The 14,930-nt window shown below is 39.1% G+C and overlaps 1 protein-coding gene across 1 annotated transcript in view; it reads left to right on the top strand.

Moving 5' to 3' along the window:
* The window catches only part of LOC104493882 (adenylate cyclase type 1-like), a 47,400-nt gene that overhangs the window by 5,056 nt on the left and 27,414 nt on the right, over positions 1–14,930 (top strand). The window contains exon 3 of the mRNA XM_010136644.1: positions 14,242–14,360. Within this exon, the coding sequence (XP_010134946.1) occupies positions 14,242–14,360 (119 nt within the window). The remainder of the gene's footprint in view (positions 1–14,241; positions 14,361–14,930) is intronic.

Raw genomic sequence — 14,930 nt, 5'->3', positions numbered from 1 at the left:
GGAATGAGGAATGGGGACATGTTCAGTGTAGAGGAAGATGGAATCTCCTGCTGATGGAGACCGCTTGCTGTCTGATTCAGAGGGGAAACTAACAAGGAAGTTGTGCTCACCATGTATTGATTCCCAGTGTGGTGGCTCCTGAAGTTGTGCTGTGCTCTGAGGAAGTAGTAGCACTGTAATTCTGAAACCGTCTTAATTTGAAGTGCAACTGGGCCACTGTGCTTAAAGGCCTGTAGTCTCCCATTTTCCATTTTCCTAGGCTGTCTTTCAGTGTGTGTGTATTGTCCTCCCCACAGTTCTGTGATGATGAATTTCACTCTAATTATTCCTTCTGTGAAACAGACCTTCTTTTTAGTTGTCATAGACTTGGTGTCTGATGGTGTCTTGATTGTGTGCTCTCCAGCTCTTGTTTTGTGATATATTATGAGTAATCATTCTATAGTAACCTTTCCCATGCCAATCACAACACTGTGGAGTTCTTTCATAACCCCACACATCTCTCTTTCCAAGCTGAAAAGTTGTAGCCTGTTTAGTCTCCTTATATACAGAAGCTATTTCCTACCTCAATCTTGCCAACCGTATAACGAATCTTACTCATTTTTTTCCTTCGCCCACAATAAGAATATTTTTATGTGTATCCATTCATCAGATTTGGAGATAAAGGCTGTACTCATAAATTCTTTCAGTGAAATGCACTTGCTGCAGCACAGACTGATGAGAAAAGTGCCTATTGTTTTCCTGTGAGGAAGGCTGCAAAAATGTTTGCCTTCAAGCAAACATCGAAAACCCACAAAACCAGCTTAGATATCTTCACTGGTTTATAATTGCATAAGTAATGCAATTAAATAAACATGTAAATATTTTTTGCCAAATAAAGACCATCCTTCAAGCAACTTAGTTAGATCTTTCCTTCCCTCTTAAATATTACTTTTGTAATATTTAATGATATTACTTGCTCACTATTAGAACATGATAATGGGAGAATAGCAAAATCTCCAGAGTGGGTGATTTATTGTCCGAAGAACTGTTTGTGAATTCACATTTAACCTGACTAACCATTGGCAGAATATAGTGGTGACACCTATCTTTCATGTAATGGTTGTGTACTGCACCTGAGTGCAAGAAATTTAAGTTTATTACAGACTTTAACATAAGAAGCTGAAGGAAGCACTAAAAATTACAGGGAGTTAGGAAGCACTGGGCTGAGACAGCCAGCTCTTCAGGGCCAGAAGCATGGCTCTCCGGGTAGTCTAGCTTTCCTGAGAGGTAGGGTTGTTCCGTTTGCTAGTACAACACCGCGCTAGTGCAGCGACGCTGGTTCTGGGAGACAGATTAGCACCTCAGTGTTGCTCTGCAGTGCTTCTGTACATGTTCACTAGATCATCTGAAGGTAGCTACATTCTGTAGATGTAATGCTGAGTTGTGCATACAAGTGTCTGAGTGATTATGTGTATGCATTCCAAGTATCTGCTGCATTTTAGGGCAATATCTTAACATTGCGTAAAGTAACTGGGACATCACTGAATCAAAGATTTGATTAATGGAAAATGAATTCACGGAAAATTAAATGGTGCCAGTAAAAGATGCCATGAGTCTGACCTACTGCTCTAGGATGTTTTGGATTCAAATTCCCTGCTGGGTTCAGATCTCCCTTCAAGACAATTTATTCTAGGTATTACACATTTTGAATATGTGTATTAGTTCCTGCTCCTACACCTCCAACAACCCTCCAGTGGTTTTGTCTGTTCTGTTTAATTTCAAGCAGTTAAGAAAAAAAGGGGAAAAAATACAACATTATGTTTGAATAAAACAAATCATGTTGGACTTTCATTCTGGTAATGGATAACACATTGCTGATTTTTTAAAATTCCAATTCAGCAGCCAAACTGAAGAATTAGTTATTTGCACAGCCTCAGGCAGAAGTAATTTCTAGGGTGCCTGAAAGCATGCTTATCAATGCATAATCAAGTTCTCCTCACATTTCCCATACTTTTTATTCTCAGAATCTTGCGGGTTTTTTTCATTGCAGTGCAGAAGAAAATAAGAAATTTATCATTAAAACACAGGCCTTGTTTCCGTAATCATTCATACTGTTTCTTTGCATCAACAAATCACCCTGCAGCATAGATGTGTGGGCACAAAAACATGTTCTGTGAAATTATCTAGTGTGCAACAGGGAGACGATCCTGATTTTGCAGAAGAGATGATAGCTGATCCTCTGCAAAAGCCAGCCAGTACAATCTTTGAAAAATGGAGGTGGAGTAACTAATTTTAGCTGACAGGGTGAGCCTGTAGCACATTAGCACTGTGGTCTATGTTACAAGGGGGCTTAAAATTGAATTTATTGTGTCTTCTAACCACAACCTTGCATTGGAAAGTCCACCTTCAAAAATCTATTTGTTCTTTTCCAGGGTCAGGGGAAAGAGAAAAAAAGGAGTGTTACAATTTCAGGCTCTCAGTTGGAGCCACAGGGCTTCACACCCGCATGTGCAGACAGGCCAGCAGTGCCTTTTAGACAAATAGCAGCAAAGATGGGAACTTACCCTTCTCTCTACTTGGTTTGCCATCTTTAGCTGCTTAGGCCTTTACACAAAGCTGAGATGAGCTGTTGGCTACCTTTATCCTATTATGTGGCACCCCTGGTCCACCTCCTACCTTTTGCCCATAAAAGTAGTGTGGAGGCACATTTCTCTCTCCCATACAGTAATAATTGTGCAGAAGCTTTCCGCTGTCTAACATCTGTCAGTCTCCAGTCCTGTAATAGTCATGCACGTGTCTATCCTTCATACAGCAAATAATAAATCTGAGGGCTGGTGAGGTTAAATGCAAACCATTGGATAGAAGGCTTTGGTTTCAACCTGAAGCCATTAGGAAATGTTTGTTACCCCTTGCAAGGCATGGTATAGTAGACGTGATAGAATTTTACAGCTCAGTTTACACCTCTTTTTATGTCGAGTAAACATCTGATCTGAATGTGGTTAGTGTCAGAAGCAGTGTTGTTTGGCTTACTGTTGGGATTCTTCTCACCTAACTTTGGCCAAGTAAAAGTGAAGCTTGTAATCTAGCATACTATTCAAGTATGTTCTCTTTCAAAGAACAGACAATCAAATATGCTGGTGTTGTTTGACTGTGAATTCTTCAGTTTATTTTTCCTACCTGCTCTATGTATTTTCCATTAGAGAGAATGGAGGACAAAGGACAAATAAAAGCACATGAATCTGTCATTAGATAATTAAAAATACACTACCATACAGTTTTTAGTAGATAACATCAGGGCTAACAGTTGCTAAGGCAAATTATCATAGGTAAGAACACTAACTGTAGTACATCAAATCCTTAAGTTAAACAGTAAGACAAATAAGACAAATACTTCAGAAGTATTTTCTTATGGCTGATTTCTAAATTTAGAGCAATACCCATGAGAGTGGAGCTGCACAGCTGCTCATGCAATGTTTTTAAGTATTTTAGTAGGATGCCATATAAAATAAATGCAACCTCAGGAGTGATTCCTGATGTTCTTCCCTCAGCAGTAGGAGTTCATAGGGAGCTTTAAAATGTCATCAGGAAAGTTCTCTGACATGTAATTTTTACTGTTGTCCACAGATTTGTTTTCACTTCTGGAAGTGTTTTAGCTACAACAAAATGCTAGCTAAAGTTTTAACACAAGCTTGGCAGAACTTTTCTTGTGCCACTCTTCAAATGCAAGGCAGTTCACCAGAGACTAGCAGCTCTGCCACGTAATTGCTTCACACTACAGCAGCTGGCCTAGCCACATGTGCAGTTTGCCAAATGGTTGCTGAGTTGCTATGTTACTGCTTAAGCACAGATTATCTCCATGAACAGGATACTGAACTGGGCACTTTGCCTTCATTCCAGTGTGTGACAGTATACGCTGTTTGCACACGTGTACTCTCATAGACATTTTGCCTGTTCCTTTCGGTCAACATTCTGTGATGGAAACAAGCAAGATCATATCCCATTAACTGGCAAAAAGTACATTCTAAGGCAATTTTATTTTTTCAGTTTTGCCATTCTAGAGTGAACTTCTGTCTATCACGTAATTTAAATTCTTTCCAAGGTTTCTGTTCCTCATTACTTCTTCAATATAAACTGATTTCATTTGGAGTTTAACTTCCCTTCAGGCACGTTTGATTAGGAATTTCCCAGTTTGACAAAGTAATAATGAGCCAAATCTGAGTCACATTGTTATTTTAATTGAGTGAATTCACTCATTGCTTCCTCAGCATGTTTGCAGTTGCTTCTTGTTTTCCTCTTAGAAAAGCACTGAGATTCTCTGCTGGTGGGTTAGGCTCACTTTCCTGCTCTGGGAAGACAAAAGGGGAACAAATGGCAAAGGAGAAAAGCTTTTAGATTTTTCTAATCAAGATTATAAAAATTCTAGATTTTTCAAAGCAAAATATTATATCTTAGTGTCTGGATATTTTGGGATCTATCCCATTTTACTGTTTTGTGCTGTGCTTTGTTTCATATTGCTATACTAAAGGCATCTGTGCTTTTGAAAAAGGACATGCTAACTGCCTACCGCTTAGTATGTCTTACATAGGCTCTAAAATGATTGCTTTTGACTTCAGGTTCCTGGTTTTTTTTAAATCCTTAATCTGCTTACGCCCACTACTGAGCTCACTAACAATCAGAAACTTTATCTTTACTGAAGAGTTCTTGCTTGTTTCACCAAGTGGCGAAAATTTGTAATAAGAAAGGGCAGATACTGACATTCAGTGGCTACTGCAGCTCTAAGTTACCAGACAACAGCAATGTTGTGAAGCACCAGTACTATGGCAGCATGTGTCCTTAATGCTCCGCTGAGTCTTCCCCCTTTTCGGACCCTTAGCTGCTCCAATAGTGAGATGCCTGCACCCTTTCTAACCCTGCTCCCCTGCACTGGCCCTATTTCTCAGCAAGGTGCCAGAGCAGATGACAGCAGGTTTGCCACAAATCTTTGTGGAGCTGGTGGAGATACCAGTGTTTAGGAGAAGGAGTGTAGTGAGAGGATGTCATTATCTCATGGGGCAGAGAAAAAGCAGAGAGTACCACAGTCCCAGTACCATCTCAAGCTGTAAGACGTTGCATGTTCTTCGAGAAAAATCCCACTAGTTGGGGAAAGAAGGATTAGAGAGTGCAAAAAAGAGGGTTATGTCTACCTTGCTGAAGGGTGAGGTCTGTGACTTTTTTGAGGAATACATATGTGCCTAGCCCACGTATTCAGTGTTATGTTAGTGGAACAAATCAGACATAGGTGTGGAATCGAAAGAGGTAAACCTGTAACTGTAGTGGAAACTTAGTACAACAAGGGGTGAGCCAGTGTAGCTCTGTCTGCAGTTCCGTGTACCCTGGAAGGATATAGTGTGAGTGAAGCTGCTGTTGCTTGCAATGCAACCTTCCTAGCATCTCCAGAAGAAAAGAAGAGAGAGGTACGTCAGGATTGTTGTCCCAGGTGTGTTCATGTGGAACATATCACCTTGTGCAGCACTTCGGCCTCCAAGAAACCTGAGCTCACGTGTGTCTTGACTGCAGGAATTGCATTAATGCTTCCGTGTTCCCTCTGATCACGACACTGGCAGATGATTTGTGCTCTTCCTAATTTTTAAGGACTGTCAAGGGTTATGGACAGGCCAGCCACTAGATGAATCATGGATGCTTTCTCTTAAACCCTCTCCCTCCCCAAAGAGGAAGAGAAGGGGAATACAGAAGAGAGACTTACAGATTGCAAAAGAAAACAAACACTACTTTAATGAAACAATAGTAATAATAACATGAAATATATATAAATATATACAAAACCAATACCAAACCCACCCACCTGATGGCAACGACATCACTATCACCACTGATACTGTGGGCAGCCACTGAGGAAGTCCCAAATTGGACTCAGGAGCAGATGGGAACCAGAGGCTGGAGCTGGATTCTGGAACTGGGTTCAGGAATGCATGGACTGGAATTGAAGGCCTCCTCCAGAGTCCTCCTTGAACACTGGCCATTGAAGAAGAGAGCTTGACCATTGTGAGCCCTCAGCTTTATACCCAATGTGACAGCTATGGAATGGAACGACTTGTTAGTCAGTTTAGGGTCACCTGTCCTGTCCGCTCCTCTCTGCAGATGCATCCTCTAAGTACTGCATCCACACTGTGGCACACAGGATTTAGCAGTGACTTTGGTCACCACAGCAGCGAGTATAAGCAAGAGCCTTTCTGCAGCCCAATCCTGTTACTAACTGTAAGCATCAAGCACTGTTACTTCTTGAAACAGACACTGTCTGGAAAAATATGCTGTTAACTTCAGCAAGTGCAGTCACTTAGCAGAGACTGAGCTGAAGAGTAAAATCACTGAACAGAATTAACACAAACCGGGACAAGGCCCTTCTTTATTTGAACCAGAAAAGCCTTTTTATAAAGAAATTAAAATTTTGAAGCTTGTGCTCTAAGTGTGTCATTTTGTTTTTAACATATACACTCAACACATATGAATACAGTCAATGCTACTATGAGGATGTCATTTCACTGAAAGATGAAACCTGGCCTTCCTGACTCTGCAAGAGAATGGGCAAGATGTTTTCTTTCCACATAGGAAAATTTAGTATGGTACGTTCAGTGACTGTTCTGTGCCAAAAAAAAGTTTCATCTTCACTGATATACCATCAAGAACGCACTTATTAAAATCCTTCTGGAGCTTGATAGATAGAAACAAGTATGCTTGTTAAACTAACATTTAATATGTAAGAAAAACTTAAAAAACTCCCATTTGAACATTTTTTGTTTTCCTAGTATATATTTTCACATATATGATATTCCTATCTTCCCATAGCCACTAACCTTCTCTAAATGTTTCTGTGGCTGGTAGCATGTCTTTGCTGACCCCTTCATCTTTTGAACAGAACAATGACCAAGACTAAAACACGCAGTTTCTGTTCAGACTATATTCTTTATCTCCTAACTCCAGTTCCCCAAAGAAGAGTACTGAGTATATTTGAAAGTGTGTGTTTTAAGGATATGATTCCATAATTCTGATCATTCTGTCACTGATCGTTGCTCCCAAGAAGTTTTCAGACCTCTCTCTTCCTTCTCCATGTTCATTGCAGAAAGGCAAAGATTTTTTACACTGCTTTGGTTTTCTCCCTGCCTTTTCTTGTTTTCCTCTATCTGTTTATGCCTTCACAGAGAAGAGACAAACAATGCAGTTCCACACCTAGTTTGAAGGATTCGCTTTGAAGAGATTATCAATACTAGAGTCGAGAAATACCTGTCCCTTGCAATGTACTGCAGAAATGCTATTCCTTTTTCCCTGCCAGCAACAAGGAGGGTTTCAGGTTATCTGCTCTAGAAAATGGTCTGATTATATCTGTATGGCTACTTGCCTGCACTATAGTAGGGCAGAGAAAGACGCGTTAAGTATAAAGGCACTGTTTGGTTATGTGAATTTAGCTTCTTCTTACTCAAATTCAAGTAGGCAGCCTTCTGTTAACTGAAATGGTAATACATCTTTTTTCTGTCAGGTTTTCTGTAATAGTTTTGTGGATATATTGGATTTTGGCAGCTAGGTTTCAAACTAAGGATATGGGGTGAAAGTAAAAAGATTAATAACAGGCTGATATTTCTGTCATTTATTCATTGCCAGTTTATATCTGGTGTCAGTGCTGTTAACTTTCCTTTCTGAAGATTAATCCTTACTGATATATTTCTAGAGCATTCTGATTTAATAGATATGAGGGCAGCCAAGAAAACAGGCTGTTCTTTTTCTAGTTTAACTTTTTATCCTCATAGTCTCTTTCTGCTCTTGTTCCTGTCCGAACAAGATTTGTGGAGCTGATCTCAAATTATCTTACTAGTAATCTTCAAGTCCATTCTGGAATCACATTTGCCTTTTTATGGCAGTGTCACATAAATACTCCATAGTCATTCAGTGCTCAGTGGGTATCTGAAGCTTTTTTACATGCAGATGTTTCCAACTCATTTTATCTCATGTATTTTTGTGGATGATACCTAAAAGGCAAAACATACTGCTGAGTTTTCCTTATTTTTATCATTCTGCTTCTTGTATGCTGTCCTGTGAAGTTTGTACCTTCCAGCAGTTTAATGGTCTCTTAATGGCTCTGCAGCCTGATGCTTCTGCATTCCATGCTGCCCATTGCTCTCTCTGTTTTAGCCAAGACTTCACCCTTCCCTAATTCTTTCACAAAGTCTTACCTTGTCTGTTGTAACTAATAATGTTCCACGTGAAATCTATCAAAGCATTATTAAACATTATGCTGATGATATATACCGCCTTTATTTATATAAAAATATAGAGCGAACCGTAGAAAGGTGACAAATTGTTCTGGTATAGGTCTACTCATCCTGAATCCATCTTGTAGTTCGTACACAGTATATTGATCATCTACCATAACTGCGTGTTGTTAGCCATCCTGTTACTACTCAAAATCTGTGCATTAAATGGCAGCTTTATGAATGGTCTTTAATGATTTCGATTGTAATAATGACTTACTGATAAATACGTTTTTTCAAGAAATCTCTGGAACATTCTGAAACATTGCCACCTTGTGGCTCTTAAAAAATCACCGTCTTTAACAATGCTTTTCTTCTTAATTGAAAGGGCATAGCATAGTTTATTTGAAAATAATTCATTAATGAAATCTGCTGTTATTGTTTTCCAGCTTACAAGAAGCAGAAATAAATGTTTCTCGAAATGAATTCCACTACTTGTGCATATACAGTATCATTAGCTGACAAAGAGCAGTAAGCTTCAAAGAACCAAAGAAACATGAGACCCCACAGCTTTGAAGCCATGCTACAGTTCCTTTGCTTGCTTTCCTTCTGTATCAGAAAAAAATGGCAACTCTTTCCTTTGATAAAATAGTCTACACTGACTGTAAATACAATTTCCATTGGTTTTCTATTTATCTCACATGATAATCTGCAGGAATACAATTTAGCATCGAGAAGTACAGCAAATGCATCCAGTTTATGAGTAGAAAGTTGTGACGCCTCACAACTACACAGCAGGTAATGGGAAAGAAAGGAGAGAATGCTGGCTGAGAACATTAAGACATTTTTCTGCATTTTAGCCTTCTTTTTTGATGAATGGAGAGTGGATTCATAAATGATTTATGACTTGCTGAAGGAATTTGAAAATGTATCACATTCTTTTCCCATACAGATGTCCAAATAAATCTTTTTGTACAATAGGAAGTGAAATTGGTATTGGACTGGCTAGTGTTGGGGAGCTGCATGAAATGGTGGAATCAAGGTGAAAATTTCAAAGAGACTTTCAGAAAGTCATAAGTGTTTGGAAGAAGCAGTAAAATACGAAAGACAATGGTTTTAAAAATGGGAGGGGGACAGGCATCTTCATTTGGAGACAGGGACAAGAAATGTGTTAGGAACATGGACCGGGGACGCCCGTAAAAGCAGAGCCAGAGTGCAGGTGGAAGAAGCTTTCCAGGCCAGAGATGGGCATGGAAGAGGGAGTTGTATTGAGAAGCCCCCAAACTGGGAAGCTGAAGAGAGTGTGGGGTAGAACAGAACGTGCAGATGATGGAAACTGCTGCTTCAACAGTCTCTGTTGTCTGCTTGCTTCTTTCTTCCTCTCTCAGTAAAGAGAAATCACAGTACTGCTAGATGGTGCTGAGCCTTGAGCTCCCCTGCTATTTTAGAAGCCACACTTTCATGTGATAAGGTGGCAGCATGGCTTCAGGCCTCATCAGGAAGCCACAGGCACCCTCCACTCCTCATCCTTGTGCTGTTGTCCCCCTTGCTACACAATGGTCAGAAGGGACCTCTAGAGATCATCCAGTCCAATCATCACCTCATGGCAGGACTGCCAGCAACACACATCTGGTCAGCTGTGGCTTTATCTATCCAAGTCTTGAATAAATGTGAGGCTATTAAAGTTGTTCCCCAGGTCCAACCCAGAGAGAGAATTGCAGTACAAGAACCTGTACTTGCAATTAGGGTTGAGAATGTTTCAAACAAGTAGTAATATAGGGTCTGTTGGCCATAAACAATGGGAAACAATTTTTTTCCTCCACCTTTGCATGTTTCCTTTCCATGCACCATGCATAATGATGCTAGTTGTCGAATAGTGCCAAGGTAACACTGAGCAATTCCTAATTGGCCGGTATGCTCATTTTGATTTGCCTTGGAGTCAAATGATTGATTGTTCCTTCTTTTATTTCTAGCAATGCTTCCTTGCTGTGAGAGAAAGAAATCTGGATTTTTTTTTTTTTAATCAAGTATCCTTTTCAAAATTAACTAAGTCTTCATTAATGTTGCAGAAATCCCCATTAATGAAGATAAGGCAGTTGACAGAGGCAGCCCAGTTTGGATATTCCAAAACCCAGGCTAGGACTGGCAATTTAAAATACAAATTTAATGAAAAATTCTGTGAATTAAGGAGTTACAGGTCCCCATCTGTCATTTTCGTTTCTTAGTGAGATTTGTGCAGGGAATGCAAAATCATTGACAGACAATTACAATCTCTGAAAAGAATCTTTTTTTCTCAGCATGTCATTTCACTTTAAACCATGTTAATGCTGAATGAAGATTTACAACAGGAGAAGAAGAGAGTACATATTCCTAAAATAGCACAAGTTGGTCATAAGGCCAAGATCTAGTTTTCTGGTTAGAAACCAGCTGAAATAAGCCTAAACAGCATTGTGGATGAGTTAGAAAGGTGAAAAGCTCTCCTAGGCCCTCTGATTTAGAATATGCCACAAGTTGAGGCTACCTCAATACAAAATCAGTTGTCACCAGTAAGGTCTGCAGCATTAGTGTTGTTTCATTCTAGTCAAAGCTGTTGCTAATTGATTAGTGCTCTCTGTCTCACTCTTTCAATTTTTTTCCTATCACCACCCATCCCCATCAGAGGCAATGACTCAAGCGCAAATGTCACCACAAATGTGCCTGGCTCCAGGGCTGTCCCTTGTTCCATTCAGTGCACTATGCAGCCATGAACATCTAGTTTTCCTTTTAGTGTGGTTTTCAGTTGGATCTGCCATACAGAAACAATGAAAAATATCAGACAATGATGGTAGGATTTGCTGTGATGAGAGATCTAGGCAGAGCCCTTTCCCAAACTTTCCAACAACTGTATTTGGTGTACTTGAATTCGCTCTTGCAGCTCCAAACCTCTGAGTCCTTCCTTGAGAATTCCTTAGGATGACCTGAAAGACAATACTGCTTTGCTTGACAGACGAGATTTTGCCCCAAAAAGAAGAGACTTTTCTTATATCTTTTTTCAAGAGAGCTAGATGCTGTCTTTAATTTTTTTTTTTTTTAGTGCTTCAATACTTTTCACTGTGTGGTTGTTTCTTATATTTTCCAGTTCCTTTTCCAGCGAAAATTCTTTACAGACATGATGCTGCTTCCCTTCTTGGCCTGCAAGGTCAGCAGTGTCTGCTTTTTGAGAAAGCCATGATTGACTTTTTCCTTACTTGGTGAGTCTGAGGCTGCTAACCCTCTTTGTAAAGACTCTACGATTCTTCCTCAGTAATCCATCTTTTTATGCCCTCCCCCCCCAGCCCTTTTTTTTTTTCCCATAGATGAAAAAAGCAAGCCACCACAATCTGATGCAGGATTTTCAAAAGCTCCCTTTTGGTCTCATAATAGTCAAGCTAACATGTATAGGAATCACCATTTTTGTAGCCTCCCATAATACATCTCACATCTGCAGGTTTCAGTGTTGTTTCAAGTGCCACATCCTGCAGCTCTCCAATGTTACCTTCACAGTAATCATTGTTATTACTTGCCTGGCTTCTGTGCTATTTGCCACCCACTGCAGAAGTTATCCGTGAGTTTTTTATTCACATCTTGTATTGTAATTGTGCTTACAGACCATAGAAGAACTATTCGGTCAGCACTGGTCTCCCTAAGAGTCTGTCAATGTATTGTTTGTTTGTTTGTCTGTTTGTTTTAGTCTGGCTTTCTAGGAAACAGAAGCTAAAACCCCACTCCTTCTCCGTAACAGTTTTAGAATTACTTATCCATTTCAGCAAAATGGCAAAGATCTTGTCTAATATGCTCACTAGTAGAGAAGCTACAGTGAGGATTTTGTACTTACCACACATAAAATTGGCATCCAGGATGATTCTTGTGAAATTCCAGCATCCTTTGGAATTTTTGCCAATTTAAGTGCCAGAGAATTTAATCATCAGCCAAAATTTCTCTCATGTGTGAATTCTCTATTGGCTGATAGGTGGTCAGTTCATTTTACAATCTCAGTATATTTCAGTTAAAACAGTAAATTAACTGCAAGACACAAGTAGTGGGCACCGGAGCTTAATAAGATTCCATGTTGACAAAATTATTTGTTTTGGATTTTAACCCAGATTTTGGGTTACCCAAATATAATTCTGCTGAAGAGATACAAGCATACTTAATTAATTTAACATAAAAATTATGGGAATAAACCATTTTCTACCAAGATGTGAGACTATCTATCTGGTTAATCTGAAATTGATATATGGATAAACTGTTAACAAATATTTAATTCCATCATATTCTTTGCAATATTCTCAGTAAACATATAAGACTGTAAGAAATAGAATTAGTTGATGATTCTTAGGCTCAAGTCCACATGAACTGCTACAAACATAAGAAGGAATATTAGTCTAAAGTAAGTATCATGGCAGTTCTGCAAATTTTAACTTACTCCTTGGTGATATAAATATTCAATGTGTCTTCTTCCAGAAGGAACTATAAAATTAGAAACCCTTTGAGTATCATCTGGTGGCTGGTGAGTGTGTGGATGTGAGCAACAAAAAGCGTTTGTCCGTGCAGATATCCTCTTCTCACTGTTAATTGTTACTCCTTATTTATTTAATGTCATTAAATAAAAGGAGGATGTAGTTTGGCTGAGAGCTGCACTTATGTGATGTTTTGCATCTGCCATTACGGTGGGTCTTGATCATCAGATAACAGACTCACAGAATAATTGAAGTAGGAGAGGAATGCTCTAGTTCATCTGGTCCAACACCCTGGTTTCCAGGATGAGCTGCTCCATCACTTTTCCAGGACTCAGGGTGAAACTGACTGGCTATAGTTCCTTGAGTCCTCCTTCTTGGCATTCTTGAAAATATGAGTGGCATTTTCTTTCCTTCAGTTTTCAGGCACTTTTCCCAGTCACCATGTTTGATCAAAGATTATCAAGAGTGGCCTTGCAGTGACATCTGTGAGCTCCCTCAGTGCTTGTGGGTGCCCTCCATTAGGGCATGTGGACTTATATATGTACAGTTTGCTTAAGTATTCCCTGACCTAATCCTCTTCCACCAAGCATACATCTTCCTTGTTCCAGACTTTCCCTGTGTTCTCTGGAATGTGGAATTCCCGAACCAGATCAGATGTGGTTATGTGAAATTCACTCAGGCTTTTGCAAAGGCTGGAGCTAGCAGGTCTGATGGATGTGCTTGGAAATGCATTTTAAATGGGAAATGTTTTCTGTGTGAAAACAAAACTTAAGAAGGTATCTAAGGACACCTTAACAATACCTAAGAACATCTGCTGCAAGTTTTCCGGGTGGTACCTGTGAATGTGCCAGTATTTGTGGAAAAACTTCATAGCCTATACTGACAAGATACAAAATGTTAGAGGTCCTTTTTATGCAAGTCAGTGACCCATGTTAAAAATCTCTGTGGATGTAGCAAGAGGAGATGTGTTTAACCACGAGCTTGTAATGATGCATTCAGTTACTGAGCTGGCTGGAAAAGACATTGCCACACTGGATAAGATGCCTTTAAAACTGTACGTTTATAACTGTTCTGCTGATTCAGGCAGTGGATAAATCTGTCATCCACACTTGCTGCTTAATAACCAGCTGTCATACTCTTTGTAATGTAACGCTTTCATTAGATTCAGAAATAAGGCACACAGAAGGATAGCAAATGATCCTGCGAAGTCTTTCCTAGACAGATAAATGTTGCTCAAAATAAAGTAAGTTGTTATTATTAACGTTCGTTGCTAATGAAAATTATGGACAGTTATCTACTCTTGAAGCTGGCTCTTCCCTTTCTGTATAGTTTTTTGATATTTTTTTTTTTAGTGAAGAAGACTTGTAAAAGGCACCCACACAGTCTGCAGAAGTTTTGGATAATTGTTCACATTATTTATGCAATGGAAATTTTCACAAAGTAGACTAGATTAGGAAAAGATTGTGCAGTTTGCTAGTTTAAAACTTCTGATTAATGGTTGGATACTATACCACAAATCTGATGTTGTTTACATTTTTTTTTAGGAACGTCTCTTGATGAGTCTTTTGCCCAGGAATGTTGCAATGGAAATGAAGGAAGATTTCCTGAAGCCTCCTGAAAGGATTTTCCACAAGATTTACATTCAAAGGCATGACAACGTTAGGTAGGATTGATGAAGCCCATGAAATAATTTAAAGCAGAGAATATTTAGTACAAATACAGTAATGTGCAATTGCTGTCAGGTTTTAGAAAAAAATCCCAAGCAGTGCAGTGAACATTTGTCATTAATGCATAGGAGGAGAGACTACAGATACTTAATAATTTTCTCAGAATATAATGGTGAATCAATAAATGGCTTAGAGTAGTAGTACTGGGAGGCAGGTGACTTTTTTCAAATGAGTAATCATTCTTTTTGTATTCTATTAATGTTTTGGGTGAACAGGAGTATCTATTTTGTGTCGTAACTTGTACACATTTTTATTTTCCTCATAGTAAGATGAATTAATTTCAATATAATAGATCTTCTAGGTAATAGCAAGGAAATATAGAATGAAAGTGTGATTTAAACTTAAAAAAATGTGTATTTGTCCCATCATATGAGCATTCCTTCTGAGAGATTATTGACTGAGGCTCAATTCTACTTCTTGCTCTCATTCCATAAAAGACTGTTGTGCAAGTACCCTCATTTTTACTGGTTGTCGTTAAAGTGTATTCTCATGTGCTATTCTTCCCG

The sequence above is a fragment of the Buceros rhinoceros genome, unplaced genomic scaffold (genome assembly GCF_000710305.1).
Source record: "Buceros rhinoceros silvestris isolate BGI_N320 unplaced genomic scaffold, ASM71030v1 scaffold1095, whole genome shotgun sequence".
Lineage (NCBI taxonomy): Eukaryota > Metazoa > Chordata > Aves > Bucerotiformes > Bucerotidae > Buceros > Buceros rhinoceros.
The sequence above is the reverse complement of the archived record's forward strand: the minus strand, read 5'-3'. Positions and strand labels throughout refer to the sequence as shown.